Genomic DNA, 17,552 nt, shown 5'->3' with positions numbered 1-17,552 from the left:
TGCGGATATACGCAGCCGCGTGATGGCGCCTCGGCCATGCGCTCGAGCACGTGGTATGTGCATTTACGGTAGAGTTTGTGTGCGTCTAGCGGGCGACTCAATCGTTTAATAATAGAACCCAATAGTATGTTTTATAGATAATGTTCCCCTTAATAATGACTAAGTTTGGTTAATGTAAATGGTCGCTGGACAGAGGAATTCCTCTTTGTATGGTACGAAGGGTCAGACAGGGTTTGAACAGCTGTGTCTGGTACCTAACTAAAGAACATTTTAATAGCAACAATCCGGTGTTGGTTAGGTAAAGATTAATCGCTCCTGCGTATAGTTATGGCCATTAGTAGATTCTGGACATTTCATATATTTGCGATTCATTACCCATGCGGCGGGAATCTTCAGATTCCCTCCCACTTGAGCAGTTTGATATAGTCACAGCCCACCTGTTCAAACTAACCTATGACCTTTTGTTATGATGCGAGGAGACATTCCTGTGTCCAATGAACAATGAGATTATAGGTCCCTTTGTAGTATACTGTACTCAGTGTATATAAGATCAGCCAGCCTGGGCAGCTCTCTCACTCTCCACAAACGGTTTTCATATTGACTAACTCGGAGCTGGTACCAGGCTGCGCAGCGATCATTCCCAGTGTGTGTAAGTAATTCTCTGTAATCATCTCGCTCTATGTTTGTATTGGCCACATTCTCTCTCTCTCTCTCTCTCTCTGTTATAGTATAAGATTGTAACGTTATTGTATATTTCTGTCTAGATAATCTGTTAGAATTATATGTTAGTCTGTAGTGTATGACTTGTGAACTGTTTACCTTTTTCGATATAACTTAAAAGCTTGTTAGTAAAGGTGTTGGAACCTTAGCACGGTATCGTGTGTTCATTACATTGCAGTGGGTAATAGGAGCGTTTCGATCGCTTAAACAGCTTTAGTGATAATCAGGTTAAGCAGCGTTATACCGCTACAGTGTTTCAGTACAAGGTTTACAGTATAAGAGTATCCATTCTGTGTGTTGCATTCAAGGTTTACTGATTATCATCTTGTGAGCGTCTGCGCCGCTCGTGATCTCCTCGTGGTCCCGAGCGTCCACTACGCTGGTAGCGTAGCATTACGGTAGTCGCTTGCCTATAGCGTGCTCGACACCACGCATTAAGCTGTGAGCGAGCGTGCCGCATGTGCGTCTCGATCACGGCCGAGCGTATGCTACGCTAAGTGCGTACCCTTACGGTACCCCATACGCCAATTGCGTACTGTGTCTCTTACCCATTATTGTGAAGGTTATAAGGTAATCAAAATCAGCATTATCAACAGATATATGCACATATACACACACATACAGTATACACAAACATATACATTCAGACATACATAAACACACACATATACTCACACATACTGTATACAAAGATACAGTATATACACAAAAGGACACACATATACACACAGACATACATAAGCACACACATATCCACAGACATATACATGTATACACAAACACACACATGTACAGACATATACACAAACACACACATTTAAACACACACACAGACATATACACATAAACAATGCAGATACCTGACAGCCAGTAAAGTTCTTCTGACAACCCTCTTCCCTTGCAAAACACCACACTGCACTGCACTGGACTCTCTGCACTGCAATCAGTGACATGGAACACGCAGGTATGTGGTGGCCACCCCTTCCCTCTTTTCCAGTCATTTCCTCCTACCCAGAGAGACGGCACCTTCTGTACCAAGCGATGGCTGGAGCTCAGGCTCCACTCATTCCACCCTCGCTACGCCCCTGGGACGAGGCGTCACCTGTCAAGCAGACTGTTTAAACTTGCATTGAGTTTAAAACAGAATTATCACTAGTGATAATTATGTTTTGATAATTAGACCCCTCGGTGACTAACTATCCAGTTAACTTAAGTGTAAATATGCCAATGGACTCCTCAGAGGTAGAGATGTGCGGCGGGCACTTTTTCGTGTTTTGGTTTTGGATTGGTTTTGCCAAAACCACCCTTTCGTGTTTTGGTTTTGGATCGGGATGATTTTTGAAAAAAACATAAAAACAGCTAAAATCACAGAATTTGTTGGTAATTTTGATCCTACGGTATTATGAACCTCAATAACATTCATTTCTACTCATTTCCAGTCTATTCTGAACACCTCACAATATTGTTTTTAAGCCAAAAGGTTGCACCGAGGTGGCTGTATGACTAAGCTAAGCGACACAAGTGTGTGGCACAAACACCTAACCCATCTAGGAGTGGCACTGCAGTGTCAGACAGGATGGCAGATTTCATAAATAGGCCCCAAACAGCACATGATGCAAAGAAGAAAAAGAAGTGCACCAAGGTTGCTGTATGACTAAGCTAAGCGACACAACCACCTGGCCCATCTAGTAGTGGCATGCAGTGGCTGAATGTCAAAAGTGGCCCGCAATTTTTCAGTACACTGACAGAAATCTCCTGCACGCCCATGTCATTGTTCAAAACTTCTGCAATTGGTGGACTTACGGCAGTACCCCATGTCTTATATGGCAGTGTCAGACACAGAGGCGTAACTAGGGTAGGGCGAGTGGGGCACGTGCCCTGGGCGCCTTGGCATTTTGGGGCATGTATCTGGCACTGTGGGGCATGTATCTGGCACTGTGGGGCATGTATCTGGCACTGTGGGGCATGTAACTGGCACAGTGGGGCATGTAACTGGCACAGTGGGGCATGTAACTGGCACTGTGGGGCAATGTAACTGGCACTGTGGGGCATGTATCTGGCACTGTGGGGCATGTAACTGGCACAGTGGGGCATTTTCAGTTGCCACACCCCTTCTGGAGTGTGGCCACGCCCATTTTTCCGGCGCGTGCACATACTCCTTTTGGTGGTTTTTTTTGTTTGTTTTTTGGTTGTTGTTTTTTTTTGGGGGGGGCGCCACTCTTCAGCTTGCCCTGGGCTCCGAAAACCCTAGTTACGCCTCTGGTCAGACAGGATGTCTGGATGACTGGCCTGGACTTATACAGCAGGATCACTGGAATTATACGGCAGTACCGCTGGACATACATGGCAGTATCAATGGACATATACGGCAGTATCCCTGGACTGGACTTATATGCCAGTACCACTGGAATTATACGGCAGGATCTCTTGACATATACGGCAGTATCACTGGAAATATACGGCAGTATCACTGGACGTATACGGCAGTATCACTGGACTGGATGTATACGGCAGTACCACTGGAATTATACGGCAGGATCACTGGAATTATACGGCTCTACCGCTGGATATATACGGCAGTATCACTGGACATATATGACAGTATCACTGGACTGGACTTATACTCCAGTACCACTGGAATTATACGGCAGTACCGCTTGACATATATGGCAGTATCAATGGACATATACGGCAGCACCACTGGACATAACACTGAACTGATGCAGGACACTGAGGACGGAGACACGTCCTCTCTCTACACTCTCCAATGCCGGAGTGAAAATGGCAGGGACGTGCGGCTCATTATATGGAATTCAAACCCTGTGAGAATCTGACAGTGGGATGATGACGTTTTGCCTCATTCTGGTTTTCCAAGTCAGGTGGGAAAACCCGAGCCTGACTCGGATCCGGGCTCGGGTAGTGAAGTTTCGGGGGGGAGGGGGGGGGGGGGGGGTTCGGTTGTCTGAGAACCAAACCTGCTTATCTCTAGTTATAAGTGATCTATTTTTATTAGTATAGCACATCTTGAACTTTTTTTCCCATATATCCCCTTATGATGGTAAATGTTTTCCATGTACTTTTTATTGTGAATCATTTTATCTCAGGGAAGTCATTCAGTGTGTACATTAAATTCCACTTACACCTTAATGCAGCGGTTCTCAGTTTCGGTCCTCAGGAGTTCACGTTTTCCAGGGCACCTAACAACTGCACGTTACTCACTGACACATTTTAAAAGAGCCACAGGTAGAGCTAATTATTTGACTTGTGATTCTGTGTGCAGACCTGGAAAACATGCACTGTGTGGGATCTTGAGTACAGAGATGAGAACCTATGCTTTAATATTCATAAATGTTTACCAAATAAACATTTATGTATGTACAAATAAGAAAAAACATACATCTTGCTAAATTGTTTTGAATGTTTTATTTGTCACTTATAAATTATACTGTTATTTTGAGTTTAATTCAATTGGTGGTAGTACTGCCAGTCTGAAGTTTCCTTGGAACATGTATTGCAGCCTGAGAAACCCTGTGCTAAAGCAGCAGACCCTTGTGCAGTTCTAAATGTACAGGTGGAAAATATTTATCATGAGCAAATAGTAACATCAATCTTCAAACACTTATAACGTTGATTGTGCTGTGTTAATATAACTGCATCACATTCCCTTTGTTAAAAAGGAGCATCGTAGCTAGCAACACAGACTGAGCCAAATCAAGATGTGGCTGGGTGCCCATTGGATATATGCCATATGTCCCATCCGTTTCTATGTGGGACCGCCAGTCATACTAGAAGTGCAATGGACGCAAGAGTATTACATATAAAAGAGACAATTATATACCCTCCAACATGACCCACTCCACTAGGTACAAAATGCTCTGCTCCTGGACTTCTCTAAATTTATTATTGCCATCACCTGTGAAGAAACAGCTTTCTTATCATTTAACTAGTTCAGCACAGGTGATGGAAATCATAAATTAAGAGGGAAGTCCAGGAGCAGAGCATTTTGTACCTAATGGAATGGGTCATGTTGGAGGGTCTGCAATTAACTATGAGGTTAAGTACATACTATCCCATTGCATAAGAAAATTCTACCACTAGAATATAGATGCACTGATGTGTAATTGTTGGAAAATTACCCGAAAATTTGTTTTTAAATGTTCTTAGTCCAAGTGAATTTCTGATTTCATGTTATTTGATACGTAATGTTCAAGATCCACAGTAGGGAGTGGAATAGATTTCTTATTAAACAGTCACATCTGTGTGTATATTTTATGTCTGCAAGAAATTTGTCCAGATATAATTATTTATATACATGAATAAATTAAAATATTTTATTAGCATGTCCACAAGTATTTAACATTTGTAGCAAGTAATTATAATGATCACATTGCAGCACTACAATGGAGTGATCCCCTTTTGTGGGAAATTTATCCGGTAGTCAGCATCCATTCATATGCTATCCATAGTGAGAAGTGTGTGGTGCAAAGATCATCAATTTCTTCAACTATATAAATACACAGTGGACAAGTAAAACTATCTGGGCTCCCATCTGCATCAGTAAGTATATTTGAAAAAGAGGGACTGCTCTCACAGTGTTTGATTATGTCACTGAAGTACAACATGATGTGGTCAAATACTTGACAACAATGTAAATCCTTAGGAAATGTTTACAACTGCAGAGGTCTTTGTTTCACTTGAAACTTGTGTTGTATCGCCAGGGCAGTCTCTAGAACAAGGTGGTGAGTATATATCCTGAAACAGCATTGTGTTGGTGTCCTTCCATTCTCTGTATTTCTCACTAGTGATTTCTCCATTTTCCAACAACAGGTTGATCATTGCCAGGTCATGTTCTTTACACTTGTAAAATAAATAATAAATAAATAAATAAATAGGTAAATTGTATGTATACACTCTTTTTGTAAGTGTGCAGCTTTCTTAATATATTCAAAAACATGTTTGAACATGTAGTACATATTCTTTTTTTTACATCTAGACCCTTGAATAGTTCATTGTAAATCATATTTTGTCTGTCTGTAAATGTACAGAACCATACATGGGAAATAAATGACAAACAAAATGAATCTATATTAAGCATTTCACTGCAGATTATATATATATATATATATATATATATATATATATATATATATATATATATATATATATATATAATGTCTATTACGGTCATTCAGACCAATAGAGGGCTCTCACCAAAGTTTAAAATCCAATAAAGGTCTTTATTCAGTCATCACAAATTCATAAGAGGTCGACGTTTCGACCCTACATGGGTCTTTATCAAGACAGGTTACTGGGACATCCTCACACCATGGAGACAGGAGGCATACTGACAATGCCTCACAGGCCCCCATAAATACCTCTCAGTATAGACAATAATTGTTTAATTAATTAATACATTAATACATCAATCAGCAGCTGTGCAGTAATACAGGTTGAGTCTCCCTTATCCAAAATGCTTGGGACCAGAGGTATTTTGGATATGGGATTTTTCCGTATTTTGGAATAATTGCATACCATAATGAGATATCATGGTGATGGGACCTAAATCTAAGCACAGAATGCATTTATGTTACATATACACCTTATACACACAGCCTGAAGGTAATTTATGCCAATATTTTTATAACTTTGTACATTAAACAAAGTGTGTCTACATTCACACAATTCATTTATGTTTCATATACACCTTATACACACAGCCTGAAGGTCATTTAATACAATATTTTTAATAACTTTGTGTATTAAACAAAGTTTGTGTACATTGAGCCATCAAAAAACAAAGGTTTCACTATCTCACTCTCACTCAAAAAAGTCTGTATTTCGGAATATTCCGTATTTCGGAATATTTGGATATGGGATACTCAACCTGTATCATATTTACAGAGTACAGGGTCTAAGTGAAACACCACTTATATAGAGAGTATACTCAGTTTATCTACAGGTATAATTAGAGATGTGCAGCGGGCATTTTTCGGGTTTTGTGTTTTGGTTTTGGATTCGGTTCGGCGGTCGTGTTTTGGATTCGGATGCGTTTTGGCAAAACCTCCATTTCTAATCTTTTGTCGGATTCGGGTGCGTTTTGGATTTGGGTGGTTTTTTTTAAAAAAAACCTCAAAAACAGCTTAAATCATAGAATTTGGGGGTAATTTTGATCCTATAGTATTATTAACCTCAATAACCATAATTTTCACTCATTTCCAGTCTATTCTGAACACCTCACAATATTATTTTTAGTCCTAAAATTTGCACCGAGGTCGCTGGATGACTAAGCTAAGCGACACAATTGGGCGGCACAAACACCTGGCCCATCTAGGAGTGGCACTGCAGTGTCAGACAGGATGGAACTTAAAAAAAATAGTCCCCAAACAGCTCATGATGCAGAGAAAAATAAAAATAAAAAGAGGTGCAAGATGGAATTGTCCTTGGGCCAACCCACCCTTATGTTGTATAAACAGGACATGCACACTTTAACAAACCAATCATTTCAATGACAAGGTCTGCCACACGACTGTGGCTGAAATGACTAGTTGGTTTGGGCCCCCACCAAAAAAGAAGCAATCAAACTCTTCTTGCACTACAGAGGCAAGATGTCCACCTCATCCTCATCCCCTGATTCCTCACCCCTTTCACTGTGTACATCCCCCTCCTCACAGAGTATTAATTCGTCCCCACTGGAATCCACCATCACAGGTCCCTGTGTACTTTCTGGAGGCAATTGCTGGTAAATGTCTCCACATTTTTCCACACTAAACACTATTTCGGAGTACACACTGGAGGGGGGGGGGCAACTTAGGTAAAATAAAGCCAGTTTGTGCAAATTGCCTCTTTTTCCTGCAAGTATACGTACGGACTGTCTGACATGCCTACTTGGATGCTGTCACTCATATAATCCTCCACCATTCTTTCAATGGTGACAGTATCATATGCAGTGAAAGTAGACGACATGTCAGTAATCGTTGGCAGGTCCTTCAGTCCGGACCAGATGTCAGCACTTGCCGATGACTGCCCTGCATAACCGCCAGCGGGTGGTTTTGGAAATTTTATCCTTTTCCTGGCAGCTCCAGTGGCGGTAGAAAATGAAGGAGGAGCTGTTGGCGGGTCACGTTCCACTTGACTTGACAAGTGTCTCACCAGCAGGTCTTTGAACATCTGCACACTTGTGTCTGCCGGAAAGAGAGATACAACGCAGGCTTTAAACCTAGGATTGAGCACGGTGGCCAAAATGTAGTGCTCTGATTTCAACAGATTGACAACCCGTGAATCCTGGTTAAGCGAATGAAGGGCTCCATCCACAAGTCCCACATGCCTAGCAGAATCGCTCAGTTTTAGCTCCTCATTCAATCTCTCCAGCTGCTTCTGCAAAAGCCTGATGAGGGGAATGACCTGACTTAGGCTGGCAGTGTCTGAACTGACTTCACGTGTGGCAAGTTCAAAGGGTTGGAGAACCTTGCACAACATGGAAATCATTCTCCACTGCGCTTGAGTCAGGTGCATTCCCCCTACTTTGCCTATATCGTAGGCAGATGTATAGGCTTGAATGGCCTTTTGCTGCTCCTCCATCCTCTGAAGCATATAGAGGGTTGAATTCCACCTCGTTACCACCTCTTGCTTCAGCTGATGGCAGGGCATGTTCAGGAGTGTTTATTGGTGCTCCAGTCTTCGGCACGCGGTGGCTGAATGCCGAAAGTGGCCCGCAATTTTTCGGGCCACCGACAGCATCTCCTGCACGCCCCTGTCTTTTTAAAAAAATTATGCACCACCAAATTCATTGTATGTGCAAAACATGGGACGTGCTGGAATTTGCCCACATGTAATGCACGCACGTGTTGTCCGATGTCACAAATCCCCAGGAGAGTCCAATTGGGGTAAGCCAATCTGCGATGATGTTCCTCAGTTTCCGTAAAAGGTTGTCAGCTGTGTGCCTCTTATGGAAAGCGGTGATACAAAACGTAGCCTGCCTAGGAACGAGTTAGCGTTTGCGAGATGCTGCTACTGGTGTCGCTCCTGTTGTTGTTGCTGCGGGAGGCAATACATCTGCCCAGTGGGCTGTCACAGTCATATAGTCCTTAGTCTGCCCTGCTCCACTTGTCCACATGTCCGTGGTTAAGTGGACAGTGGGTACAACTGCATTTTTTAGGGCACTGGTGAGTCTTTTTCTGACGTCTGTGTCTGTGTACTCGGTATTGCCTGCCTAGAGAAGTGGAACCTAGATGGGATTTGGTACAGGGGACACACTACTTCAAGCAATTCTCTAAGTCCCTGTGAACTAATGGCGGGTACCGGATGCACGTCTAACACCAATATAGTTGTCAAGGCCTGAGTTATCCGCTTTGCAACAGGATGACTGCTGTTATATTTCATCTTCCTTTCAAAGGACTATTGGACAGTCAATTGCTTACTGGAAGTAGTACAAGTGGTCTGCCGACTTCCCCTCTGGGATGACGATCGACTCCCAGCAGCAACAGCAGGAGCAGCAACAGCAGCAGTAGGCGTTACACTCAAGGATCCATCAGAGGAATCCCAGTTAGGAGAGGACTCATCAGACTTGCCAGTGACATGGCCTGCAGGACTATTGGCGTTCCTGTCTAAGGAGAAAATTGACATTGAGGGAGTTGGTGGGGTGGTTTGCAGGAGCTTGGGTACAAGAGGAAGAAGGGATTTAGTTGTCAGTGGACTGCTTCCGCTGTCACCCAAAGATTTTGAATTTGTCAATGACTTCTGATGAATGCGCTCCAGGTGACGTATAAGAGAGGATGTTCCTAGGTGGTTAACGTCCTTACCCCTACTTATTACAGCTTGACAAAGGCAACACATGGCTTGACACCTGTTGTCCGTGTTTCTGTTGAAATAATTCCACACCGAAGAGGTGATTTTTTTGGTATTTTGACCAGGCATGTCAATGGCCTTAATCATCCCATGGACAACAGGTGTCTCCCCCGGTGCCTGACTTAAACAAACCACCTCACCATCAGAATCCTCCTTGTCAATTTCCTCCTCAGCGCCAGCAACACCCATATCCTCATCCTGGTGTACTTCAACAGTGACATCTTTAATTTGAATATCAGGAACTGGACTGTGGGTGCTCCTTCCAGCACTTGCAGGGGGAGGTGCAAATGGTGGAAGGAGCCACCTCTTCCCGTCCAGTGTTGGGAAGGTCAGGCATCGCAACCGACACAATTGGACTCTCCTTGGGGATTTGTGATTTAGAAGAACGTACAGTTCTCTGCTGTGCTCTTGCCAACTTAACTCTTTTCATTTTTCTAGTGGGAGAATGAGTGCTTCCATCCTCATGTGAAGCTGAACCACTAGCCATGAACATAGGCCAGGGCCTCAGCCGTTCCTTGCCACCCCGTGTCGTAAATGGCATATTGGCAAGTTTACGCTTCTCCTCAGGCGCTTTTAATTTAGATTTTTGGGTCATTTTACGGAACTTTTGTTTTCTGTATTTTACATGCTCTCTACTATGACATTGGGCATCGGCCTTGGCAGACGACGTTGATGGCATTGAATCGTCTCTGCCATGACTAGTGGCAGCAGCTTCAGCACTAGGTGGAAGTGGATCTTGATCTTTCCCTATTTTACCCTCCAAATTTTTGTTCTCCATTTTTAATGTGTGGAATTATATGTCTGTAATATATCTGGAATTAGACGGCAGTAATGTCTGGAATTAGATATCACTAGATAGATACCAGATACCACTGTGACTGGAATGATGATGACCTATGCACAGTGACAGGACACTACCACAGCACCCTACAGCAGCAAGATGCAGCACAAGACACTGAACTTTTAGTAATGTACTGTAGTATACTGGTCACCACAATGCAGCACAAGACAATGAGCAGTGATACGGAGCACTGATGAGGATACTAGAACTGACACAGAGTAGCAAGATGCAGCACTGGACTATTAGTAATGTACTGTAGTATACTGAGCACCACAATGCAGCACAAGACAATGAGCAGTGATACTGGGGGTCATTCCGAGTTGTTCGCTCAGTAAATTTTTTCGCATCGCAGCGATTTTCCGCTTAGTGCGCATGCGCAATGTCCGCACTGCGACTGCGCCAAGTAAATTTGCTATGCTGTTAGGAATTTTACTCACGGTTTTTTCTTCGTTCTGGTGATCGTAATGTGATTGACAGGAAGTGGGTGTTTCTGGGCGGAAACAGGCTGTTTAATGGGTGTGTACGAAAAAACGCTACCGTTTCTGGGAAAAACGCGGGAGTGGCTGAAGAAACGGAGGAGTGTCTGGGCGAACGCTGGGTGTGTTTGTGACGTCAAACCAGGAACGACAAGCACTGAACTGATCACAGATGCCGAGTAAGTCTGGAGCTACTCAGAAACTGCTAAGAGGTGTGTGGTCGCAATTTTGAGAATCTTTCGTTCGCAATTTTAAGAAGCTAAGATTCACTCCCAGTAGGCGGCGGCTTAGCGTGTGCAAAGCTGCTAAAAGCAGCTTGCCAGCGAACAACTCGGAATGAGGGCCACTGAGCACTGATGAGGATACTAGAACTGACACTGAGCAGCAAGATGCAGCACTGGACTATTAGTAATGTACTGTAGTATACTGAGCACCACAATGCAGCACAAGACAATGAGCAGTGATACTGAGCACTGATGAGGATACTAGAACTGACAGAACAGCGAGATGCAGCACTGGACTATTAGTAATGTACTGTAGTATACTGGTCACCACAATGCAGCACAAGACAATGAGCAGTGATACTGAGCACTGATGAGGATACTAGAACTGACACAGAGCAGCAAGATGCAGCACTGGACTATTAGTAATGTACTGTAGTATACTGGTCACCACAATGCAGCACAAGACAATGAGCAGTGATACTGAGCACTGATGAGGATACTAGAACTGGCACAGAGCAGCAAGATGCAGCACTGGACTATTAGTAATGTACTGTAGTATACTGGACACCACAATGCAGCACAAGACAATGAGCACTGATACTGAGCACTGATGAGGATACTAGAACTGAGACACTGAGCAGCGAGATGCAGCACTGGACTATTGTACTGTAGTATACTGGTCACCACAATGCAGCACTGATACTGAGCACTGATATTGAGCTTTCCACTGAGAGAACGTAGCCACGTCCTCTCGCTCTCTCTACAATGCACGACTGAAAATGGCGGCAACGCGCGACTCTTTATATGGAATCCGAATCTCGCGAGAATCCGACAGCGGGATGATGACTTTTTACCTCTTTCCAGGTTTTCCAAGTCAGGCGGGAAGAACCGAGGCTGCCTAGGACCCGTGAAAACCACGTGGAGTTCGGGGGGTTTCGGTTCTCGGAGAACCGAACCCGCTCATCAATAGGTGTAATAAAGAAAAACAAATTATATTGAACCCAGCACTTAGAGAAGCATGTATATATGACAGAGTGCTCTAGATACCTTACATCCAATACAAAATGTTAGACACTGACCTCTGTATAACTGAGAAGTGGCACGGCTCCCATTACCGGAAGTCGCACTAACCAGAAGTACCCCATACCCCACAGCCAGGGTGTGTTGCACCACACTCCCGGAAGTCAGTCTCCTCTCCGTGGCTTGCATTCCACACAGCCACAGAGCGTTGTATATATGCTGCACAGCTTTAGATGCCGGGACCGGAAGTCCCCTTAGGTGATGTGACGTCATGTGACCGGAAGTCATGTCATCCAAGGCAAGCTTGTGTTCCACATTATACAGTGCATTCCACCGGCAAAGTACAATCAACAAATTCCATACAGTATTAGCACAATAACTCCATGCTGGTCATCAGTATTACATTGGCACAACTACTTAATAAGCTAAACATCTTAAGCTATATCAAAATTAGAAACCAATATAGTATAATGATGGCCATAATTAGATATATATTATAAAGGCACATGGGAGCCCGGAAGGCACAACTCAGTCAGCATCACATTAAATAAACATAAAAAACATACAAATACATATAAATCCACACTTATTACATATAAAACACTGTACTTCTCTAGAAGAATAGAATAACAAAGCATGCTGCACCCCAACAGAATAGTTCATTAATTCAACAATAAATGCAAATATTAAATGCAAAAATTAATTGATAAAGCGGAGATTAGTGAATAAAGATTCCAAGCGGATTATTTTCATTAAGTCCACTTGGTGCAATAGTATCAAGTCGATAAATTAATCGCGCCTCCAGCTTTTTAAGCATCAGACCACAATCACCACCATGAGCCTGTTTAGATACAAGGTCTATCAACATACACCTGACCGTAGACACCTGATGACCATGCTCCAGATAGTGTTTCACAACTGGTTTGTCAGTGGTACCAGTACTTAATGCAGTTCTGATAGAGTATCAGTGATTTGCCATTAGATCACGAAATGACCGTGTGGTCATGCCCACATAATATAATCCACATGGGCAGATTAAAATGTACACAACATATTGACTGGTACAGTCAGTCTGTGTTTAATAGTTATCTTCTTACCAGTGTGTGGGTGAGTAAACACTTTACCACTGGCCATCGAATGGCAGCTAACACATCGGGTGCATCTGTGACATCCCGGTTTGGATGATCTCAACCAATGACTGGTCTGATCACTTGGTTGAATAGTTGGCCTCATTAACAATAACAACTGGTGTAGATTAGGCCCCCTCCTGAACACACACATTGGGGGTGGTGTACCCTTAAGATGTAATGTTGGGTAAGAAGTGATCACTGGCCAAAATTTCTTATACACAAACTGTGCTGAGTTGGAAGTGTAATCAAACGTACTGACTCTGACCATTCGACCAGTTTGCCCTTTCTTCGTATGTTTCTTCAGCGGATGTTGGAAACAATAAAGAGCTTTCTGCATACATCTCTTAATTGTCTTAGGTGAGTACCTTCTATCAAGGAATCTATCCTTCGTTTCATCTAACTCCCAACCCGACCTCTTCGCTCTTCACAAGACCTGCGTCTCTCATCCACACTCATTACTCGCTCCCACTCACGATTGCAGGACTTTCATCGGGCTGCACCCACTCTGTGGAATGACCTACCACGCACAATAAGATTCTCCTCTAGTCTCCAAACCTTCAAGCGTTCCCTGAAAACTCAGCTCTTTAGGGAAGCATATCAAATTCCAGAACCGCCCACATAACTTTCATAAACCTTCCTATCAAATTGCATCCACTCTGTACAGTCCACACATATCCTCACGTCTTCTCATTCTATGCAATAAATAGCACCTTTCCTTGTGTACACATGCCTATTTCCCTATAGATTGTAAGCTTGCGAGCAGGGCTTTCCTACCTCTATGACTGTTTGTTATCACCAAGTTTGTTATTGTTATTTCAAATTGTAAAGCGCAACAGAATTTGCTGCACTATATAAGAAACTGTTAATAAATAAATAAAATAATAAATAAATAAATCCAACTGGACAATGGCAGTGTCAATAGATGAATTAGTCCAAAAGACTCGTAAAAATTGCGAAATCAGAAGACTCTTCTTGAGTCTACCTGGATGTTGGCTATTCACCTGTAATAAGGTGTTTCGGTCAGTCGGTTTCTGATATAGGGTAAAGCCAAACCCCTGCTTTTCTTTGTAAACTGAGACATCCAACACATGAATAGTCTGCTGATCAATAGTATATGTAAAATGAATAGGTTCACTTAAACAGTTTAAAACTCATCCCTGGTGCCAGACCATATCAAAAATACATCCTCAATAAACAGAAAATATAATAATATCTTTGAGCCAAATATTTTTAATATATATACACCTTTTCATACACAGACATATAAAGATTTGCATAGGCTGTTTCCAAATTGGAGCCCACCGCAGTTCCATTTGTTTGTGTGTAATACTCAGAGCCATACATAAAGTAGTTGTTTTTCAAAATCAATTCAACCAATTGGAGGATGAACTCAATATGCCAGTTGTATTTGTATGTTTTTTTATGTTTATGTAATGTGATGCTGACTGAGTTGTGCCTAACGGGCTCCCATATGCCTTTATAATATAACTCTAATTATGGCCATCATTATACTATATTGGTTTCTAATTTTGATATAGCTTAATATGTTTAGTTTATTAAGCAGTTGTACCAATGTAATACGGATGACCAGCATGGAGTAATTGTGCTAATATGTAATTTGTTGATTGTTCTTTGCCGGTGGAACGCACTGTATAATGTGGAACACAAGCTTGCCTTGGATGACATGATTTCTGGTCATGTCACCTAAGGCGACTTCCGGTCCTGGCATCTAAAACTGTGCAGCATATGTACAACGCTCTGTGGCTGCGTGGAAAGCAAACCACAGAGCGGAGACTGACTTCCAGGAGTGTGGTTTAAACTTTGGTGAGTGCCCTCTATTGGTCTAATTGACCTTACTGGACATATTTGTAGCACATGAACTGTTACCTTTGTGGAGCACCCCACCGATGAAGTATTTTAGATGTGAGTGCGGATTACCATCTACAAAATAAATATATATATATATATATATATATACACACACACACACACACACACACAAACACACACACACATATATACATACATACATACATACGGGTGTAGTATGGTATGCCGGCGGCCAGGCTCCCGGCGACCAGCATATCGGCGCCGGCATACCGACAGCGTGGCAAGCACAAAATGAGCCCCTTGCGGGCTCGCTGCGCTCGCCACGCTGCAGGCACGGTGGCGATATACGCACGCCACGCTATTTATTCTCCCTCCAGGGGGGTTGTGGACCCCCACGAGGGAGAATATGTGTCGGTATATCGGCTGTCAGGATTCCGGCGCCGGTATACTGTGCGCCAGGATCCCGACATTCGGCAACCAGAAGCCCACCCCATACATACAGTATACACACACAGAGCACTGTGAAAAAGTTTTAGCCAGGTGTGGAAAAAATGCTGCAAAGAATGCTTTCAATAATAGAAGTACTAATAGTTTATTTTTAACAATAAGCAAAAAGTGAATGAACAGAAAAATCAAGGTCAAATCAATATTTGCTTTGACCACCCTTTGCCTTCAACACAGCATCAATTCTTCTAGGTATACTTGCACATAGTTTTTGAAGGACCTCGGGAGGGAGGTTGTTCCAAACATCTTGGAAAACGAACCACAGATCTTCTGTGGATGTAAGTTTGCTGAAATCCTTCTGTCTCTTTATGTAACCTCAGACAGACTGGATGATGTTGAGATCAGTGCTCTGTGGGGGCCATGTCATTACTTCCAGGACTCATGGTTCTTCTCATTTCTGTTATGTAGTGCTTTTTGCCTTGTGATCACACTGATCACCCGGAAATAACTTTATTGAGGGCACGTAGTTTAAAGGAGGGGACCACTGATGTTTCTATAATGGGTGCAACGTGTACAGTGAACACGGGCCCCTGGGTTCAGGGGGAGCCCACACCGCATACATGTTTTAATACTTACCATTTCAGAGTCTCGCGTCAGGTGATGCAGCCACAGTGAAAATCACAGCCATAATGGCCACCATGCATGCGCAGGCAGTAAATATGGTGCCATGTTTACGGAGACCTGCACATGCGCAGTACACTGCGGCACAATGTCAGAGCCTACTGCACCGTGCAGAGGAGAGGGCCCACCGAAGCCTGCACATGGGCCCGCTCCTCTGTTAAAATGCCCCTGGAGAGGACTCCATCTTTCTAGGTGCCAGTGTTGGAGGTATAGAGGACAAGTCTTACCCCAATAGGTTCTATTCTATTTTCTTTTTCACCAAACTGACGTGCTGACATCAGTACCCAAAACACAGCTCCCACCAGGAGATCAATAATGGAGAGGAGCAGGTAAGGTTTGTGTTGTTTTTTTTAATCAGGGGCTCTTTGAGTCATATAGTTTATAGGCATATGTGGATGAAGAGAGTTACTTGCCATCCGCAGTAAAGGGGTTGACACACTTAAATTTAAAATACAGCATTTTATGTGCAGAATAATTAAATATTGTAAATTAATTCTGAGATTTAAGATGACTTACCTTCAATGTACTATTCAAAGTTCTGATCTTGTGCAATTTCTCATTTATGGATGGGTTTTTACTACGCTTGATAAAGGACTTCCTCAGGTCTCTTTTGGTAGAGGGACGCCGAACTCCAATGGGTGATAGACTTGCTTGCTCTAAAGATTTATATAACCTCTCCATTTCATCATCATCTGGATCTTATAGACAGTATAAAAAGAAATATGGCATTTTACAATTGAAATCATACACGCATGCAACGATTTTAGATATATTGGGCATATGCAATTGCGGTCGAATTCCCGAAAATGTCGAAAAACGGGACATTTTCGCCCCAAAAAAAAATTCGACAATGCAATTCAGTACTTTTCGTCATAAAAACGGACTTTCAAAATTCGACTTTTTGAAAATCGACATTTGTCAAATTCGACATTTCTGCAATGGTACAAATGCGGCAATTCGACAAAAGTATATTCAATTGAAGATTGTAAATTCGACAACAGTGCTTTTAGACAGTAAATTCGTCATTTTCAATCCGCCACACTTTGCTGGCGGAATCTAATAAAAAAATTTAAAAACATGTTTTGTGTTTTTTTTTATTGGTAATAGCATATCTATTTATATTAGAAGGGATTAGGTACATGGTTTGTCTATTTAGGAGGCACAAGTATTATTTATATATTTTTTAAAATATTATTATTATTATTATTATTATTATTTTTAAATGGAATGGGGTAAAATCAGAAAAAAAAATGCGTGGGGTCCCCCCTCCAAAGCATAACCAGCCTCGAGCTCTTCGAGCTGGTCCTGGTTCTAAAAATCCGGGGAAAAAACTGACAGGGGA

General features: G+C 42.5%; 1 protein-coding gene across 6 annotated transcripts in view; it reads right to left on the bottom strand.

Annotated features, from left to right (window-relative positions):
• Nucleotides 1–4,124: 4,124 nt before the first annotated feature.
• Nucleotides 4,125–17,552, bottom strand: part of IPCEF1 (interaction protein for cytohesin exchange factors 1) — a 331,546-nt gene continuing 318,118 nt past the window's right edge. For all 6 annotated transcript variants that reach the window (XM_063917718.1, XM_063917720.1, XM_063917719.1 and 3 more), the window contains 2 exons: nt 16,727–16,908; nt 4,125–5,577 (listed from right to left, as the gene is read on the bottom strand). In XM_063917718.1, coding sequence (XP_063773788.1) covers nt 5,377–5,577; nt 16,727–16,908 — 383 coding nt within the window. In that variant the 3' untranslated portion in view covers nt 4,125–5,376. The remainder of the gene's footprint in view (nt 5,578–16,726; nt 16,909–17,552) is intronic.

Source organism: Pseudophryne corroboree, chromosome 4 (assembly GCF_028390025.1).
Source record: "Pseudophryne corroboree isolate aPseCor3 chromosome 4, aPseCor3.hap2, whole genome shotgun sequence".
Lineage (NCBI taxonomy): Eukaryota > Metazoa > Chordata > Amphibia > Anura > Myobatrachidae > Pseudophryne > Pseudophryne corroboree.
The sequence above is the reverse complement of the archived record's forward strand: the minus strand, read 5'-3'. Positions and strand labels throughout refer to the sequence as shown.